Raw genomic sequence first — 14685 nt, 5'->3', positions numbered from 1 at the left:
TTATACATGTAAGAGGGACACCCGCAAGAAATGTGATCTTTATGAGAAACACACTCATATAGTCCTCTTTTGTTGCAGCCTTTGGCAGCAACGAGGTACAGCACTGTACTTCTCGTTGGCGTTTAGTGTTTGACTGCCGTTGCAGTAGCCGTGGGTCGAAAAAAAATCACAAGAAAAACACAAAATGTTGATTACAAAGTGTTCAAATACCTTTATTTACAAAATTACGGGGTTAAAGTTCATCCACGACGGCATAAGTCACTGACGAGCTTTGGCTCGTAATCTGTAAGGAAGCTTATTTCTTTTATAAGGCGTGAGTTTACATCTGAAAACGTGAAATAAAAAGAGATTAACACGTGGCCGACCACGGAGGCGGGGGAGGGGAGAGCACGAAGTTGAGCTAGCTGGATGGCTCAGAGATGAGAACACCCATCTCAAACCAATGTGTCCCGGCTTCGCTTCACAGACTCTGCGTCCAGTGTTGTTTGAGTTTGTCGGTTGGTTCTTTCCTCTGTAGTGACTAGCTATAGTGCCCAGCCCTAAATACACTTGACTCGTGCACTTGAATAATGTTCATTATTAAAAACTGGATCATTGGATAATGCAATTCCAGAGCTTTGATTGGCTAAGTCGTCATGGGTTATGAGCCATTATACCATGATCTACAAACACGGCAAGCATATGCGTGATTTTTTGAGCCTTTTTATTTTTATTTTAGTCTATTTTTCTATATTTTGGGGGCGTTTTTTAATAAAACAATTATTCCACTCGCGCTTGTTGGATATGAGATGATTATAGCCAACTCGGCGCTACGCGCGTCGTTGGCTATCTATCATCTCATATCCAACGCGTTCGCATGGAATAATTGTTAATTAGTATCACCCAACTAGTGGACTAATGCAAATCCTGCATTTTGATTGGCTACGCTACTAGAGGCAGCAGCGCGCGCAAACGATGGCGCGATGTCAATTTTGTAAGCAGGAAGAGGTTACCTTTCGAAAGGATTCCTCTTTTCCTGTAAAACTGAAGGCAAGATTCGAGTTCTTCTTGGCTGTAACGAGGTACCTCCACAGCGGTGAAATTCTCCACTGCTGATAAACCGGTCTGTGGAAAGTGTACATACCGTTTAAGTTAAGTTCAATTAAAATTACAACGACAAAGTTTTATGTGGAATTTTAGTTCAGGCCTCGGTTGTTCAAAAGGTGGATAACGCTATCCACTGGATAAATCACTATCCAGTGGATAAACACTAGCAAATCCAATTGAGTTATCCAGTGGATAGTGATTTATCCAGTGGACAGCGCTATCCACCCTTCGAACAGCTGGGGCCAGGAGTATAACCCTTTTTGCTCGCGTGCACGTGTCTTGTTGGTAACTTAAATTATGTATGCTCGACAGACATTTTTTTGGCGTGAAGCTTTCAGCTGCTTTGTTTAACCCATTTACCCAAGGTCGTGGACGGCAGTTGTATAAAAGTCAGTTTCGACCCATGGCAGAGGCCGGTCTCTTTTCCCACACTCGTCAGTCCAACGAATGCAGAAAGAAGCAGAAACCTCTGCTCGTGGGAAACGTTTTACCAGCCAATTCACCCCAAGATTACTTCGTCCTTTCGGTGCGCTCGACGTCGCTAAATTGCATTTTAAAATTAAGTTTTCCTTTGCAGTTTCGAAGTCCGTGCAATAGTTGCTTTGTGATTTCTTAACAGAACTGCCTAGTTAAAGGCCATAACTCCGCCGATTTGAAAAAAAGGGAAATACAAAACACTTCTCTAAAAGGATTATCATTATTTTCAGTTTTACCTTTTCATCGTTTATGTTTACCTTTCCGATAAGATCTTCGACTTCACAAGACTGGATGTGGCTTCTCTCCATTCCAGTCCTGGATAACGCGAACACCATAGCTCCCTTCTTCTGAAGGAAAAAGTGGAAATTAGATACTGTTGTCTTGAGATTTTATCCAAGTCGCGTCGCAGAACAAGACTATCAATTGTTTTTCAGTAACGACGAAAAGTCTTCGAGAGTTTTTTTTGGATGCCACAACCCTTCGTCAAACTGTCATTTAAAGTTTAAAGGCATCACGCATGTATTTCTTATTTTATTTTTTTCGGTAGTTGTTGTGTGAAGACTTTTCCGTGATCTCCAGAGCAAACAAACTATCCATGCAGTTAAGGTCCGGCTTCAACATTTGCATCAACATCCCTTCGATTGAGTTGAACAACGTTGAACGATGTTGACTGCTGGTGTGGCAAACTGTTTCAACACGACATCCACATTTGATTCAAGAAAGCCTTGTATTTAGTCCCAGGCTGTAGCCGCGGTTGTTACTATGGTAACGGACATGGATACGTCGTTAAGAGACCGAGTAGTGCGCATGTACTTCCCAACATGCAACATTCAGTATAAATGACCATCCAGTGAAGCAGATCTCATTTAAGAAATCTCTTGGTGTGCATATCGACCAACTGGGAATGCTTTAACAGCGAACTCGAAATTTTCAAAATCGCTCGAAATACCACGCTGAGGCAAAAGAACGACAGTTCACCACAGGTAAGGTAATACAACGTTTATCTAGCACTAGTCCGTGCGCTTATTTATCGATATATCGCTACAGAAGAAGCAAACGGTGAATCCAACAGCATCTTTGTTGAATTAAGGCTTTAAACTTGTGTCACCTTAGGCCCGGTTCAAACGTCGAAATTTTCATGTGCCGAATCTCAAGCAAATGAGCGAAAACAATAGATTTTTCTCATTTGCATTAGATTCGGCACATGAAAAGGTCGACGTTTGAACCGGGCCTGCGTGTTTAGTTAACATAGGTTGGAAATCCAAAGAAAAAAAAAGATTTTATTTTTTTATCATAGCACCACTTTACCACTTGAATGTGCCAAGAAACATTAAGGACGTGGAATTCTCGAATAATTTTTGAAAAATGTTATCGACTTTTCCTCTAAAAGGTAAAAAAAATGCGTGATAGGCAATTTTAAGCTACCTACTACTTACCAATCCGTTTTTTGAATCTAACAGTTCTGTAAAGTGATGCACCAAACTTAACCTTTTGGGTTTTATCTACACAAAGAAAAAGGAAAAGAAAATTGAACACAGTTCCATTTCTTCAGGGAACGTTCAAACGCTGGCGCAATTATTGAAACACAAAATCTAACGAAAACTACTCTGGTTAGATCAATCAATCTGGGGCCGGTTGCTCGAAGCCCGGTTAGCGCTAACCGTTGGTTAAGAGGTATCAAAACCGATAGGTTTCCATGGTATTTTACGCTGGTTAGCGCTAACCATGCTTCGAGCAACCCGGGCCACAGTACTACTTTACGTAATCCAAAATGGCGTCAAGAAAGAGAAGGGCTAACCATAGTAGCTGAGTTACCACGCTTCTATGCAACCACGCCTTTGCTGGGCAAAAATTTAGACGGTCAAGGTGTTCACAGCACGCGCGTTAAATTTTTGACCGTACCGGCTAAAACTTCGTCCCCGATTTGAACGTTTAAATTTTTGAACGGCGAGGCGTCTAAATTTTCGTACGTTTAGCGTGCTTCCGTGTGAACGGAACCCCTAAATGCACGAATTTTCAACAGGTAGAAAATTTGTCCAGTACCGTGTGAATCCGGCCGCAGTCAATAGTCCGACTGTAAAGTGGCGCGACGTCATACTTACATATTTTTGATTGGCATCTTTCAAGGAGGTTCTCAAGAAAAAGCCATTGAATTCATTGACAGCATATAAGACCCGCAAACTATAAAATGAAAGAAGAGCTGAACGGTGTGAAACTATTATTTGACTTTGTGCCCATTCTTTTGTCCACTGGACAACAGAAGCGCCTATAATTCCACGAGAAAGCTAAATACATAGCAAGACGTATACCTCATTCACACCAAGACATGTTTAATTGAACTGGCTTTAACAAAATGAAAATCAGTAACAGAAAAATGTAGGACTGCCTTTTACATGAGATTCAGGCGAGATTCAATACATGCTTTGATCTGTGCTAAATTCACACTCGACAAAAATCAATATACATGATTTTAAAAGAACGGGTTTAACTAAACATGTTAAAAATATGGGTAAGGTTTGGTGTGAACGGGGCATTAGATTAATGCTACTTAAAATACAATTATAATAAAAACATACTAAAATTTATTGATGAGCTATATTTTCAAAAGATGAGTTTTCAGTGCTTCCTTAAAATTGTAGAAATTGTTCTCAATCCTAAGGTTGGGTGGTAGAGCAATTCATAAGGCAGGCGCGGTAGAAGCAAAAGATCTGACTCCTGTTGTCGTTCTTGTTATTTCAAGTGGCGGCGCAAGTAGGTACGACGGTCGACGTCGCCTAAGATGAAAAAGCTGACTACTATAAAAAGGGCCATTGCTCTGTAAGGTCTTAAATGTAATTATAATTATATTAAAAACAATCCTGTACTTAACAGGCAGCCAGTGTAACTGGAACATTACAGGTGATATGTCAGTTATAATAGCGCCAGCTGCACCAAGCGCGAGAGACCTACCTTGCGAGAAGTTGCTTTCTCCTACGCTTCCCGAGAGAGAAATCACTGCGAGCAACCGTTTGATTTTCCATTGAGCATGGGCGAAGTACGTCACACCTCACGTGATGTAGTTGACATCACTTCGTCTAATTTCGCGGAATCACAACACAGCAGGCTCGCCCAAATGCAGCAGTCACGTAGCTGAACGCATGCGCAGGCGCCAAAACAAGTTTCCTAACAAAATTTCATTTAATCGTACTTGGCGCTGGACGGTGGCTCATTCAAAGAAACTAACGGTTGCTCACAGTGCTTTCTCTCTCGAGAAGCATAGGAAAAATCAACTGCTTGCAGGGTATTAGAGACCCCAAGTCTCTGTCCAAGGTGCAAGACAGAGGACATAGTTAGTCCTCAAGAGAAAAAGTTCCTTTGTAGAAAAAAGGCTTCTTACATTCTTGGGTAGAGAGGAAAAAATGCTCTTTAAGATTTTATTTTCCGGTACGGATAATTGTCATTACCGTGTCTAGATCTTGTCTATAAAACTGCATGATTTAGTAGTTCAGGGAACAATTTTCATACATGAAAATCCCGCCAAAGCTAAAATTCGTCCAATCAGATCGCTACGAAAAGCAATGCGAATTTCCAAAACAAAAACACACGGTCGAAAAGCCTGTCGATCGGTTAAAGTTGGGCCTTTAAAATGGCCCATAAAGAAAATGATTTTTCGTGTTGACAGTTTCGATGACTGTAAGACATCTTCATCGAAAGCAACACAATAATGTACGACTCGCGGCTTACTTTTTTCAAGATTTGTGCGCCCACCAACCTGGAATTACTTTTTATTTCCTTAAGGATTATTCCGACGGCATCTGTAGCATAGTTTGTTCTTTGAAGACCCTAAAATTAAAAAAAAGAATACACGAGGAGATATAGGCGTATTCTTTTACTCACCTTTGTAACTTTATTAAATTCTCAATCGCAGATATTGCGTTCCTAGCCTTTTGATTGGCTCAGTCAATCTCGGTATTCAATCACCCAATATACCGCATGACCTTATATGGAAACTGATTGTGCCGGTAATTTTAATTGCAACAACTTACGGTTGTTTTAAAAAAAGTGAAACGGTTCACATTTAAATCAAATTTAACAAAACAATCATTCCATCCATGCTAGTTGGATGCGAGATTGGTTATATATCCTCGGGATTTCGCCCCTCCTTGGCTATTTACCAATTCATCCAACACGCGCTCATGACAGAATTGTTAAATATGTCTCAAATATTACGCCAGCCGTGATTTGCGCATTTAGCAGGCCGTCTTAAACAGCACAGCCCACTAAAATGAAAGTATGTGTTTGTTGCTTAATACAAAAATCTAGAAGCTAGAGATATGAGGGTTATCTTACTAACCTAGTTTTGTCGGACTGCTCCTTCTTTTTTCAAGTTCAATTTCGCGCGCGCGCCATAAATTGAACTCGCTAAAACAAACGCCGCGAATTTAATCCCATGCTTGAATTCCCGATCTGTTTCGCCCCTGATTCCACTACACCCCCCCCCCCCCCCCCCTTCAATGTTGTAACCACGTAACAGTGACCATGAAGCGTTTTTCAACATTGAAATTGGGGGAGGGGTTAGTGGTTATTGATGTACAGAAGATTTTTTCGGTAATGTATCAACGCCTCTAGATTAAGTAAATTTTGGACTAGTTTTTATGGTCGTCATACGCATGTTAAGTACTTTCAACACATCTAAATACATTTTAAGACGTCAAACATGCCGTTTCCTTGAAGATTTTTATGTGTACATCTAAAACATCTTGCTCTTACCATATCGATAATTTTCCCCAAAATCTCTCCTTGTTTTGTGCTGTCTCGTTTACCAAATAAGTATTGTTGGTTTGTCTTGAGCTACAAGGATATTAAAACATCGTTTTAAATCGAAAAGAGACAGCAATTTGCGACTAATACTGTTTGCTATTTGTTACTGTTTTCTGATTCCTTACAATTAACCGCGCGCAACTCTCTCAACCAATCAAATGCAAAGTAACGTAAAACTATGTTTATTTAATCACGCGAAGGTGCAACGGGGCAAGATTGCAGAATGTTATGCGTGTGGCCGACTAGCGAAAATTACATTACTAAAAGAAATATTCAAAGTGTGCTTTTTGAGAATGGTTCGCAATTTTAAATTTATACCGTTCTGCAAGTCAGAACACAAGCAATTCTGCAGACTAATACCGCTCCTTAACACTCACCGGGTTTTCCCGCGCTTAAAACATCGGCTATTTAAATTCATGTGATTGTACAAGTGACACAATTTTGATTGGTTCGAACCATTACTTTTTGCTATAGGCAGCGTTTACACGAATGCGGTTTCATTAACTGCATCGCGTTTTCGATGCGGTTAAGCCTTGTGTTTATATGACACCGATCGAGAACATCAGCGAAACCGGGTCGATTTGAAAAGGCTGCCAAAAGTGGAACGTTTACAAAACAATACGGATTTATCTGTCGTATAAACAGCGAAACGGCATCGATTTGAATACGGTTACTATTGTGGCGCGAAATTTGCATTGTTCGATTCAAAATGGTGAATTCAGCACGTACACGTAGTGCAGCGATTGCTTATATATACTATCACGACTTTGATTTTCCAGCGAAAATGGTTCCGTGTAAACACTTCTATACCGCATCGATTTTGACGCGGTTTCGAAGTCTTGAAAACGTGTCGATGTGAAACCGCATTCGTGTAAACGCTGGCATAGTGTATGACGAACTAGAAAACAGCAGCCTCAAGGATCCGCCAAATAGTTCGCTGAAACACAGTATTCGTTTGTTCGTTTAGTCATTCATTCATTCACTGCCTCACTCAAATGGTTTGCTGAGAATGAGCCACGCTGAGATTAGCGTAGTGCTAAAAAATCAATGAAATCAAGAATTTCGACGATCAGCTTATCGCGGATTACTAGTTATTTTTACCTCTGTAAAAAACTTGCTATTTATCATCCGACACATTTGAAGCCACGCAGTTGCTTGTTTAGGCTGGTCAAACCTTCCCTCGTGAAATATTGACATCTGCAACTCAGATTCTCCATGCACCCAGTTAAAGACTGCAAGGAAACCAAAAATGAGGCAAGGAGAGGCAAAAAAGGTTAAATAAGACTCTATTGCTAATTCGGGAGACGACAATAAACTTACAGCTGATAGATGAAATAAATTTAACAAATTGACGCCGTGAGAGGAAGGCGAGTGGTTGTATTGCTTAAACGGGCGCGCAAGTGGTATTGGTACTGTTCTACATGACCGAGGTGTTTTAGGAGTCACGAAGTCAAAACTCGCAACGAGAACCAAAGTGCTGTTCGGGTTTGTGACTGAAAAATCAAACATTGAAGCAGATCTGATGCAAAGGTGTTTTCGGGACTTTCGAGAAACGGGCCCCAGAGGTTAGAACAGGATTTGAACCCGGGGCAACCGCATACAGACCCAACGCCTAACCACTGGACCATAGCCGCCTCCTTAAAATGTATCTTTAGAGTGCGGGTTATAGTGGAAAGATAGAAGTGATCCTGTTACTTAGAGTGATTTTCAATCCAGTGTCGTAAGGCCAAAACCAAAGTAATTACTTTGGCCAATCAAAAAGGACAGAGCCAATTCGGTAAACCAATCACAACTCGAAGTAATTACACGTAGCCAACACAAAGCGCGGGAAAATGTGCACGCGCGAGCCACGATTGGTTTTGGTTTCACTTCTGATTGGTCGAAAAAGTGGCGCGAGATCTTTGAACCAATCACTGAGTGAACTAATCATAAACCAAAGCAATTCGCTAATTACTTTCGACCCTCAAATGAAAACCGCTCCAACGGCATGAACGATTTGTGTCTATAGAGTAATATCATGAGCAGCAATCTTACCACTTGGTACAGGCAGAATGAACCATCCGGCAGAATAACAGAAATGGATAACGTGAGCGAGAGACAGTGACTTGCCGCATCCATCAGTACCATCTACGAATCCAGTTAAGGATACCCGCGAGGATAACATAAATCATTAAATTTTCAGCCGCGGTTAATGCATTTCTCGTGCTCTGATTGGTTCACTCAATCTCGGTTATTAGCTCACATACCTTAGTTGGACCTTATATGGCATTTGATTGCGCTAGCTAAGCGTTGCTAAGCTAAATTTTCCGCCGGAAAGCGAAATTTCTTCCTAAACTAAAGCAAAAAAAAACCTTTTTGTGCAAGGTTTAGATCAATTCCAACGTCGAGAAGTACGCGAAAGGCAAAAGATGTTTTTGTGATGAGCCTGCGTCTGTCTGACCACCAGGCATTACACAACATCGCATCTTCATCAAGTTTTTTTTTTTTTTTTGATTTCGCTCGGATTTTCTCGCTTTTTTCGCTCGTATTTCGTACTTAATAAAACAATTGTTCCATTCGTGTTTGTTGAATATGAGACTGGTTATAGCCAACTCGGCGCTATTTACCATCTCATATCCAACGCCAGACGAATTAAACGCGCGGAGTTGTTTTGAGCTACAACTATTACTAACCACTGGAACTCGTTCAATGGATAGCATTATCCACAGGCCATGTTGAAAAGGATACAGAAAATAAATTTCGGAGGTGGACTTCTGTCTTGTGGCATTTCTTGGAGGTGGCTCAAAACCTGTAAAGCAGGTTTTCTGATCATTAAACTTGTGTTTCCTGTCAAGTTGCACTTTGGAAAAGAGAAAAATAAAACGGTAAATTGGTAAATTTCTCGCCAAAATATAGTGAATGTTGTTTCAATAGTCTGCAAACACAGAATAAAACAGGAAGCTGGGTAATACACGAATGGTAGTTTCAACTTAGGGTGTATGTAAGGAGATAGTGGCTTTCAGGCCTGTTGGTGATTGAAGAGATTTGTTCACTGATAATAGGGAGCTTAAGCAACGACAACGTCACGAATTTGCATATTTAGTGGCCAAAAACAATAGCTTTGCACGCCCTGCACGTGCGTTTTTCACTTTTGTCCATTTCGTTGCCGTCGTCAGCAAAACAACAACGTGAAATAGACAAGTTTTTGGTTTTACGAAGAACGTCAGCACTTGGGGATAAACTTTCATTTTCTCTCCTAAAATGGAGTGCCGTTTCGACTGGTGTCATCTTTGAGGAATTACCACACCCTTGCCATATTAAAAACGTTGATATAGTCACGAAGCGATTAAAATAACGCAAATTTATATTTTGAGATGACGTTCTCGTTGCCGTCGCCGTTGTCGTTGCTTAAGCTCCCTAATGATTCAGGCGCTCCAACTTCCCTGGGTCATCATCCATAACATTAATATGTTTCTCTTAGCCACAGTGTACAAAGTCAAAAATAATATATTATCATCCTATATTATTTGCTGATATACTTGTTGCTAATTTAATACTAACTATCTTCGGCTAAGAAATGCAGAATTTATTCTTCTGAGATATCAAACTACTATTAATACTTACCGCAAACATAGAATTCGCTACCTGGGTCCCCTTACATGTAAATATATGGTTGAAACTTAAGAAAACAACATGCAACATCTTCTGAATCTGTTCACGTTTTCAAAAAGCACATTTAGATCTATCAATGTCTCGTCCCTCATTTAAAATACATGGAAGAACTGCCATCTCTGCACAACCTATTTTTTTTCTAGACACATCACTAGCCACTACCATCCCATATTCTATTAAATTTTTATTATTTGTTTTTTTCAAATATTAATAGATATTATGTAAATACTCTAGATTTTGGATTTTCAAACATTTTATTTTTTTGTTGTAATTATTGTAAACTGTATAAGAATTTAGATAAGTATCCCCAATTAGCACACATTTCATGTATGCAAGACGCTATGACATAGTAATAAATTTCTTCTGTTCTCTTATCTTATCTTAGAATCAGGATGCTTTACATCTGACAGAACTGACCGGCCAGACTGGACATCTAAAATTAAGACAATTTGAGGATCATATACTCCTCCACACAGGAAAAAATAACAGATTCCCATTTTTGGATATTTTAAGGTATTTTGAAGAATACCAATAAAAATCCCAAATTTGGCAAAGTGAGACAAGTCCCAACCAGGGAATTCCCAACCAAGTTCCCTGATTGGGACTTGTCTCACTCTTCCAAATTTGGGATTTTTGTTGGTATTCTTTAAATACCCTAAAATAGCCAAAAATGGGAATCTGTTATTTTTTCCTGTGCCATAGGATTGCAAGGGATAGTCATGCCAGTGTTCCTTCAAACTGTTGCATTTTCTTTAGAAAACTGATGGGTCTGGCCAGCCAGTTCTGACAGAGGAAAGCCCCCCTAAGTCTTCGGCTGCCGGGTCTAAGGAATGCAGCTGTAATGTAAAAGCTATGTTGTAATAAATTTGTTTTTACAAAGGTCAGGCAGCAAAGTTCAGCTTGGCATGGCTCCAAGTTGTGCTTGAGATTTCTCTCTCAACAAGTACATACTATTTTTGATCATTAAGAGTATTTTTTGAAGGACATTCAATTTTTTGGGTGCACCTGTCTTCACGACAATAATAATATTATTATCTATTTTTGAAACCAAATTACTATAGACTAACTCTTTACCATGAAGTAATACCTCTGACTGGAATTTCTTTGTCAAAAAGTATGAAAGCACTCTGGTCGAAATGTCCTCAGGTATGGTGTAGAATTGGCCAATGTTGGACTTTGTGTGAGAAGCCTAACATAGCAGAATTCATGAATAATGACATGACTATTAAATGACAAATAGATTCCATGTTGCCGTACTACATTTGCTCAGTGATACAGTAGATCACATATGACGCCAAAATGTGGCAAAAACCAAAAAAGTTAATAGGCCATTTCCGAGTTGCTGTTTGTCTTGGTTTCGAAGTAAGTCTTGGTGCTCAACTATTGACAGGAAAATGAGTTTGATTTGCATAAGAATAAGCAACTCATTTCCATTTGAATGGTTGTGCACCAGGACTCTCTTTGAAACTGAAACAATTGCAGCAACTCGGAAATGGGATATTAAACTAAAGTCTTGGAGCCCAACTATTGAAAGGGAAATGAGTTTGATTTGCATAAGTATAGTTTTACGCAACTAATTTCCATTTGAATGGTTGTGCACCAGGACTCACTTTGAAACTGAGACATGCAGCAACTCAGAAATGGGCCATTGAACTAAAAGCAAACTGAAGGAACAAGCCAAAGCTGTGGTCAACTATGGATGTGAAAAACCTAACCCTCTACACAGCAATTCCAAAGAGTACATTATTAGCAGAATCAAACTTTGCACCCACCGGATCAATCTCTCCTATTTCAACCACCAATTCCTCCTCAGAGTCAGCAGATATCAGCTTTCTGTTATGTGCTTCACTGCTAACACATCTAAAGAACTCTCTCTATTAAAAACAAAGGGAAAGCGATTTTCACAACCATTAATTAGCAGCCTTTGCATTGTGTTTAATAGATGAGTTTTCCACTCTGAGCATGTGCACTTGAAAAAAGAAAAACCAAAGAATATGTGCTGTCTCAACTCCAGGGTTGGGCACTTAATTTTGAGGGCACTCGTGAGTAGTTTTGAGTAAATTGTGTGTGTAATTGTACCGGTTATTGTTAATTGTGACTAAGAAATTTTGCTCCGTAAAATCAAAAAATAAAAGATCAATGAAATTGATTAATAGTACTTAGTTTTATCAATGATTTTCCCACAAAAAGAATTTAAGGATGTACTTGTAAGACGGCTTTGTTATTTTCAGCTATAATTTTTAACATGAGTAATTTTGTTGTGATTTTGCTTGTGGCATCATTTTACAACAAGAAAAGCTGCCAGAGGTGTTTTCATTATCACTGTTTAACTGTATATGCTGCATTAAATTTAATTAATGATCTTACCATCACAGGTTTGCATCTTGTAAGAACCTGATAAGTAAATTCTTTTTCAGCCTTGGGATTCACTGAAAAATATCAAACAGCAAAATGGACCATTAAATATTTATTGCACTACAATGTAAATGTCACCTTTTTTTCAAACAGTAACATTTTGAAACCAGTGCATGTTAAATCCATCTCATGAACAAACATCCCCCAGAAAGCAGCAGATATGTCAAGGAATGCAAGTAACGAAATGCAACTGATTTTGATAAGCATCACCAAGTGCCCTCTTAAAGTACCCCTCTCCTTAGCATTATTGACCAAAAAACAAGGGTACTAATCATAACAAAGTGCCTCCCTATCTCTTTCTCCTCAAGTACGCATCTAAGTCAACCTCAACTTAAAGGGGCTATGTCACGTTATTTTAGGGTGTTTAGGGGAGATCTTTAGTTAATCACGAGCTTTAAAGACTCAAAAATCGTAATGTGGATTCCCTTTATTGATTAAGTTATTGTTACATCACAAACACAACGATTCTGAGCAAAAAAAATTGATTTGATTTGCATTAGTTGTTAATTTCAGTCTATAGTGTCCCCAATTTGTGCTCCAGCACTAGAACGACTAGACACTTAAACTTGCCATAAACTTGTAAAACCCCGCGGCTGACAAGATTACTCGAATGCAATCTGTTTCAGTCTTGTCCATTTGTGTCCATCCATGTTTTTCTTTCCTTTTGCTGTATTTCTTTTATTTTGTTCAACAGTTTTAAGTGGTTATTGCAACATTTCATTATACTTTCGGGGCATTTTGGGTGTCATGAAATAACATCATTTTCTGTGGCATAGCCCCTTTAAAGATATTGTAAACCATTACATTAACTCTATCATTGTTGCACATATGAAGTGGACATTACTAAACAACGAAACAACGAAACGGCAAAACAAAGCACCAAAACACCATGTATGGGCCCACCATACATTGAATACTAAACGACAAAGGTTGGATTTGAGATTAAACATCGTTTTAGGCCTAATTAGTCCTAAAACGTTATTGCTCCTAATCTCAGTATTAATCTGAATCCTAATCTTAATCTAAATTCAATGAATTAGGAGCAATAACGTTTTAGGCCTATTTAGGCCTACAACGATATTTAATCTCAAATCCAACCTTTATTGGTTAGTATTCAATGTATGGTGGGCTCATACATGGTGTTTTGGTGCATCGTTTCGCTGTTTCACTGTTTAGTTGTTTCACTGTTTCGTTGTTTAGTAATGCCCGTATGAAGTTGACACCCAGACTTAGTCGGACATTAAGTGACATTTATCAGAAGTAAATGTGCATCTAATTGTTTGCAATCCTGGGGTAGGTGTACAGCAACCCTGGGCCAGGCTCAATCGTTTCTGGGGTAAATTCTTGTTCCAGAAATGACTGAATCTCTTATCAAAAGCTTGACAAAGCTGAACACCAGACAGAACAAATCAAGTAACCAACTTCAAAACTGTAAAGAGACCCAATGTTATTGACCACAGCTTTGAACTGTTCAGTTCCTCGTTCCATATTCATTGCAATTGGCATGCTACCCTGATATAAAAGCAGCAAGTCTCACTGATAGAATTAACCACTAATGACCCTCTTTTCCAGTCATAATAAAACAAACCCCTCCTTTACCAATAATGTTAATCTTGGCATATACGTCAACTATCATACCTGCCCTTTTTTATTGCTGGATTTTACTTGTTCTGAAAAGTTGTAACTTCTCATGCTCGAAATTGAAGACCAATGACCTGTTTTATTGGGCAACCAAGATGTAGTGTTTGCTCCTTAATGGTCTACTCACTCCAGAAACCATTTTATGAGAAGAAACCACTAACTTTGTCCTCTGAAGCATGAGAAATGTGGAGCTGGTCACTCCATTTTTGCCTATTCACCATCCTTATTAAAAGCATGGTGACTTTTTGCAACTAATGGTTCAGATTTCTTCTGCAAAGAATTCGAACCCAACAAAATTTCAAAGCTTTGGACAATCTCTTCAAAGATGTTAAGAAAATATCTACCCTTTGGAGTTTATATTGCAAAGGAAAGGAAGCACCAGGGTTGGAGGGTACATGTACACATTAGAATGGGTTAGTGTGCCAACAGGATGTCACCTACTATACTTAATGACCTAGCCGTCTGGCCGTGAGCTTGGATATGAGCTAGTTATCACCTTTCTCATGTAAACCTTTGTTGTCTTTCTGATTATTCTGCAGTTTACAGGCACACTGATATCCGCGTAGACTGCGTGCAGTCTCTTTCTTCTCCTAGACTAAACCGGCACAAGTGTAT

General features: G+C 39.3%; 1 protein-coding gene across 7 annotated transcripts in view; it reads right to left on the bottom strand.

Annotated features, from left to right (window-relative positions):
- Positions 1-14685, bottom strand: part of LOC137992355 (small ribosomal subunit protein mS29-like) — a 49586-nt gene that overhangs the window by 34217 nt on the left and 684 nt on the right. For 3 of the 7 annotated variants that reach the window (XM_068837653.1, XM_068837655.1, XM_068837652.1), the window contains exons 2-9: positions 12382-12443; positions 11787-11888; positions 11102-11203; positions 9091-9202; positions 8398-8490; positions 7465-7595; positions 6313-6393; positions 5315-5385 (exon numbers count right to left, since the gene is read on the bottom strand). In XM_068837653.1, the coding sequence (XP_068693754.1) occupies positions 5315-5385; positions 6313-6393; positions 7465-7595; positions 8398-8490; positions 9091-9202; positions 11102-11203; positions 11787-11888; positions 12382-12443 (754 nt within the window). Of the gene's footprint in view, positions 1-187; positions 326-992; positions 1105-1820; positions 1911-2999; positions 3066-3665; positions 3745-5314; positions 5386-6312; positions 6394-7464; positions 7596-8397; positions 8491-9090; positions 9203-11101; positions 11204-11786; positions 11889-12381; positions 12444-14685 lie in introns of those variants that run through there. The other 4 variants (XM_068837650.1, XM_068837651.1, XM_068837649.1 and 1 more) reach the window with 3 other exon arrangements.

This window comes from Montipora foliosa, chromosome 2, assembly GCF_036669935.1.
Source record: "Montipora foliosa isolate CH-2021 chromosome 2, ASM3666993v2, whole genome shotgun sequence".
In the NCBI taxonomy this organism is placed as follows: domain Eukaryota; kingdom Metazoa; phylum Cnidaria; class Anthozoa; order Scleractinia; family Acroporidae; genus Montipora; species Montipora foliosa.
This window is presented reverse-complemented; position numbering and strand designations above follow the sequence as displayed.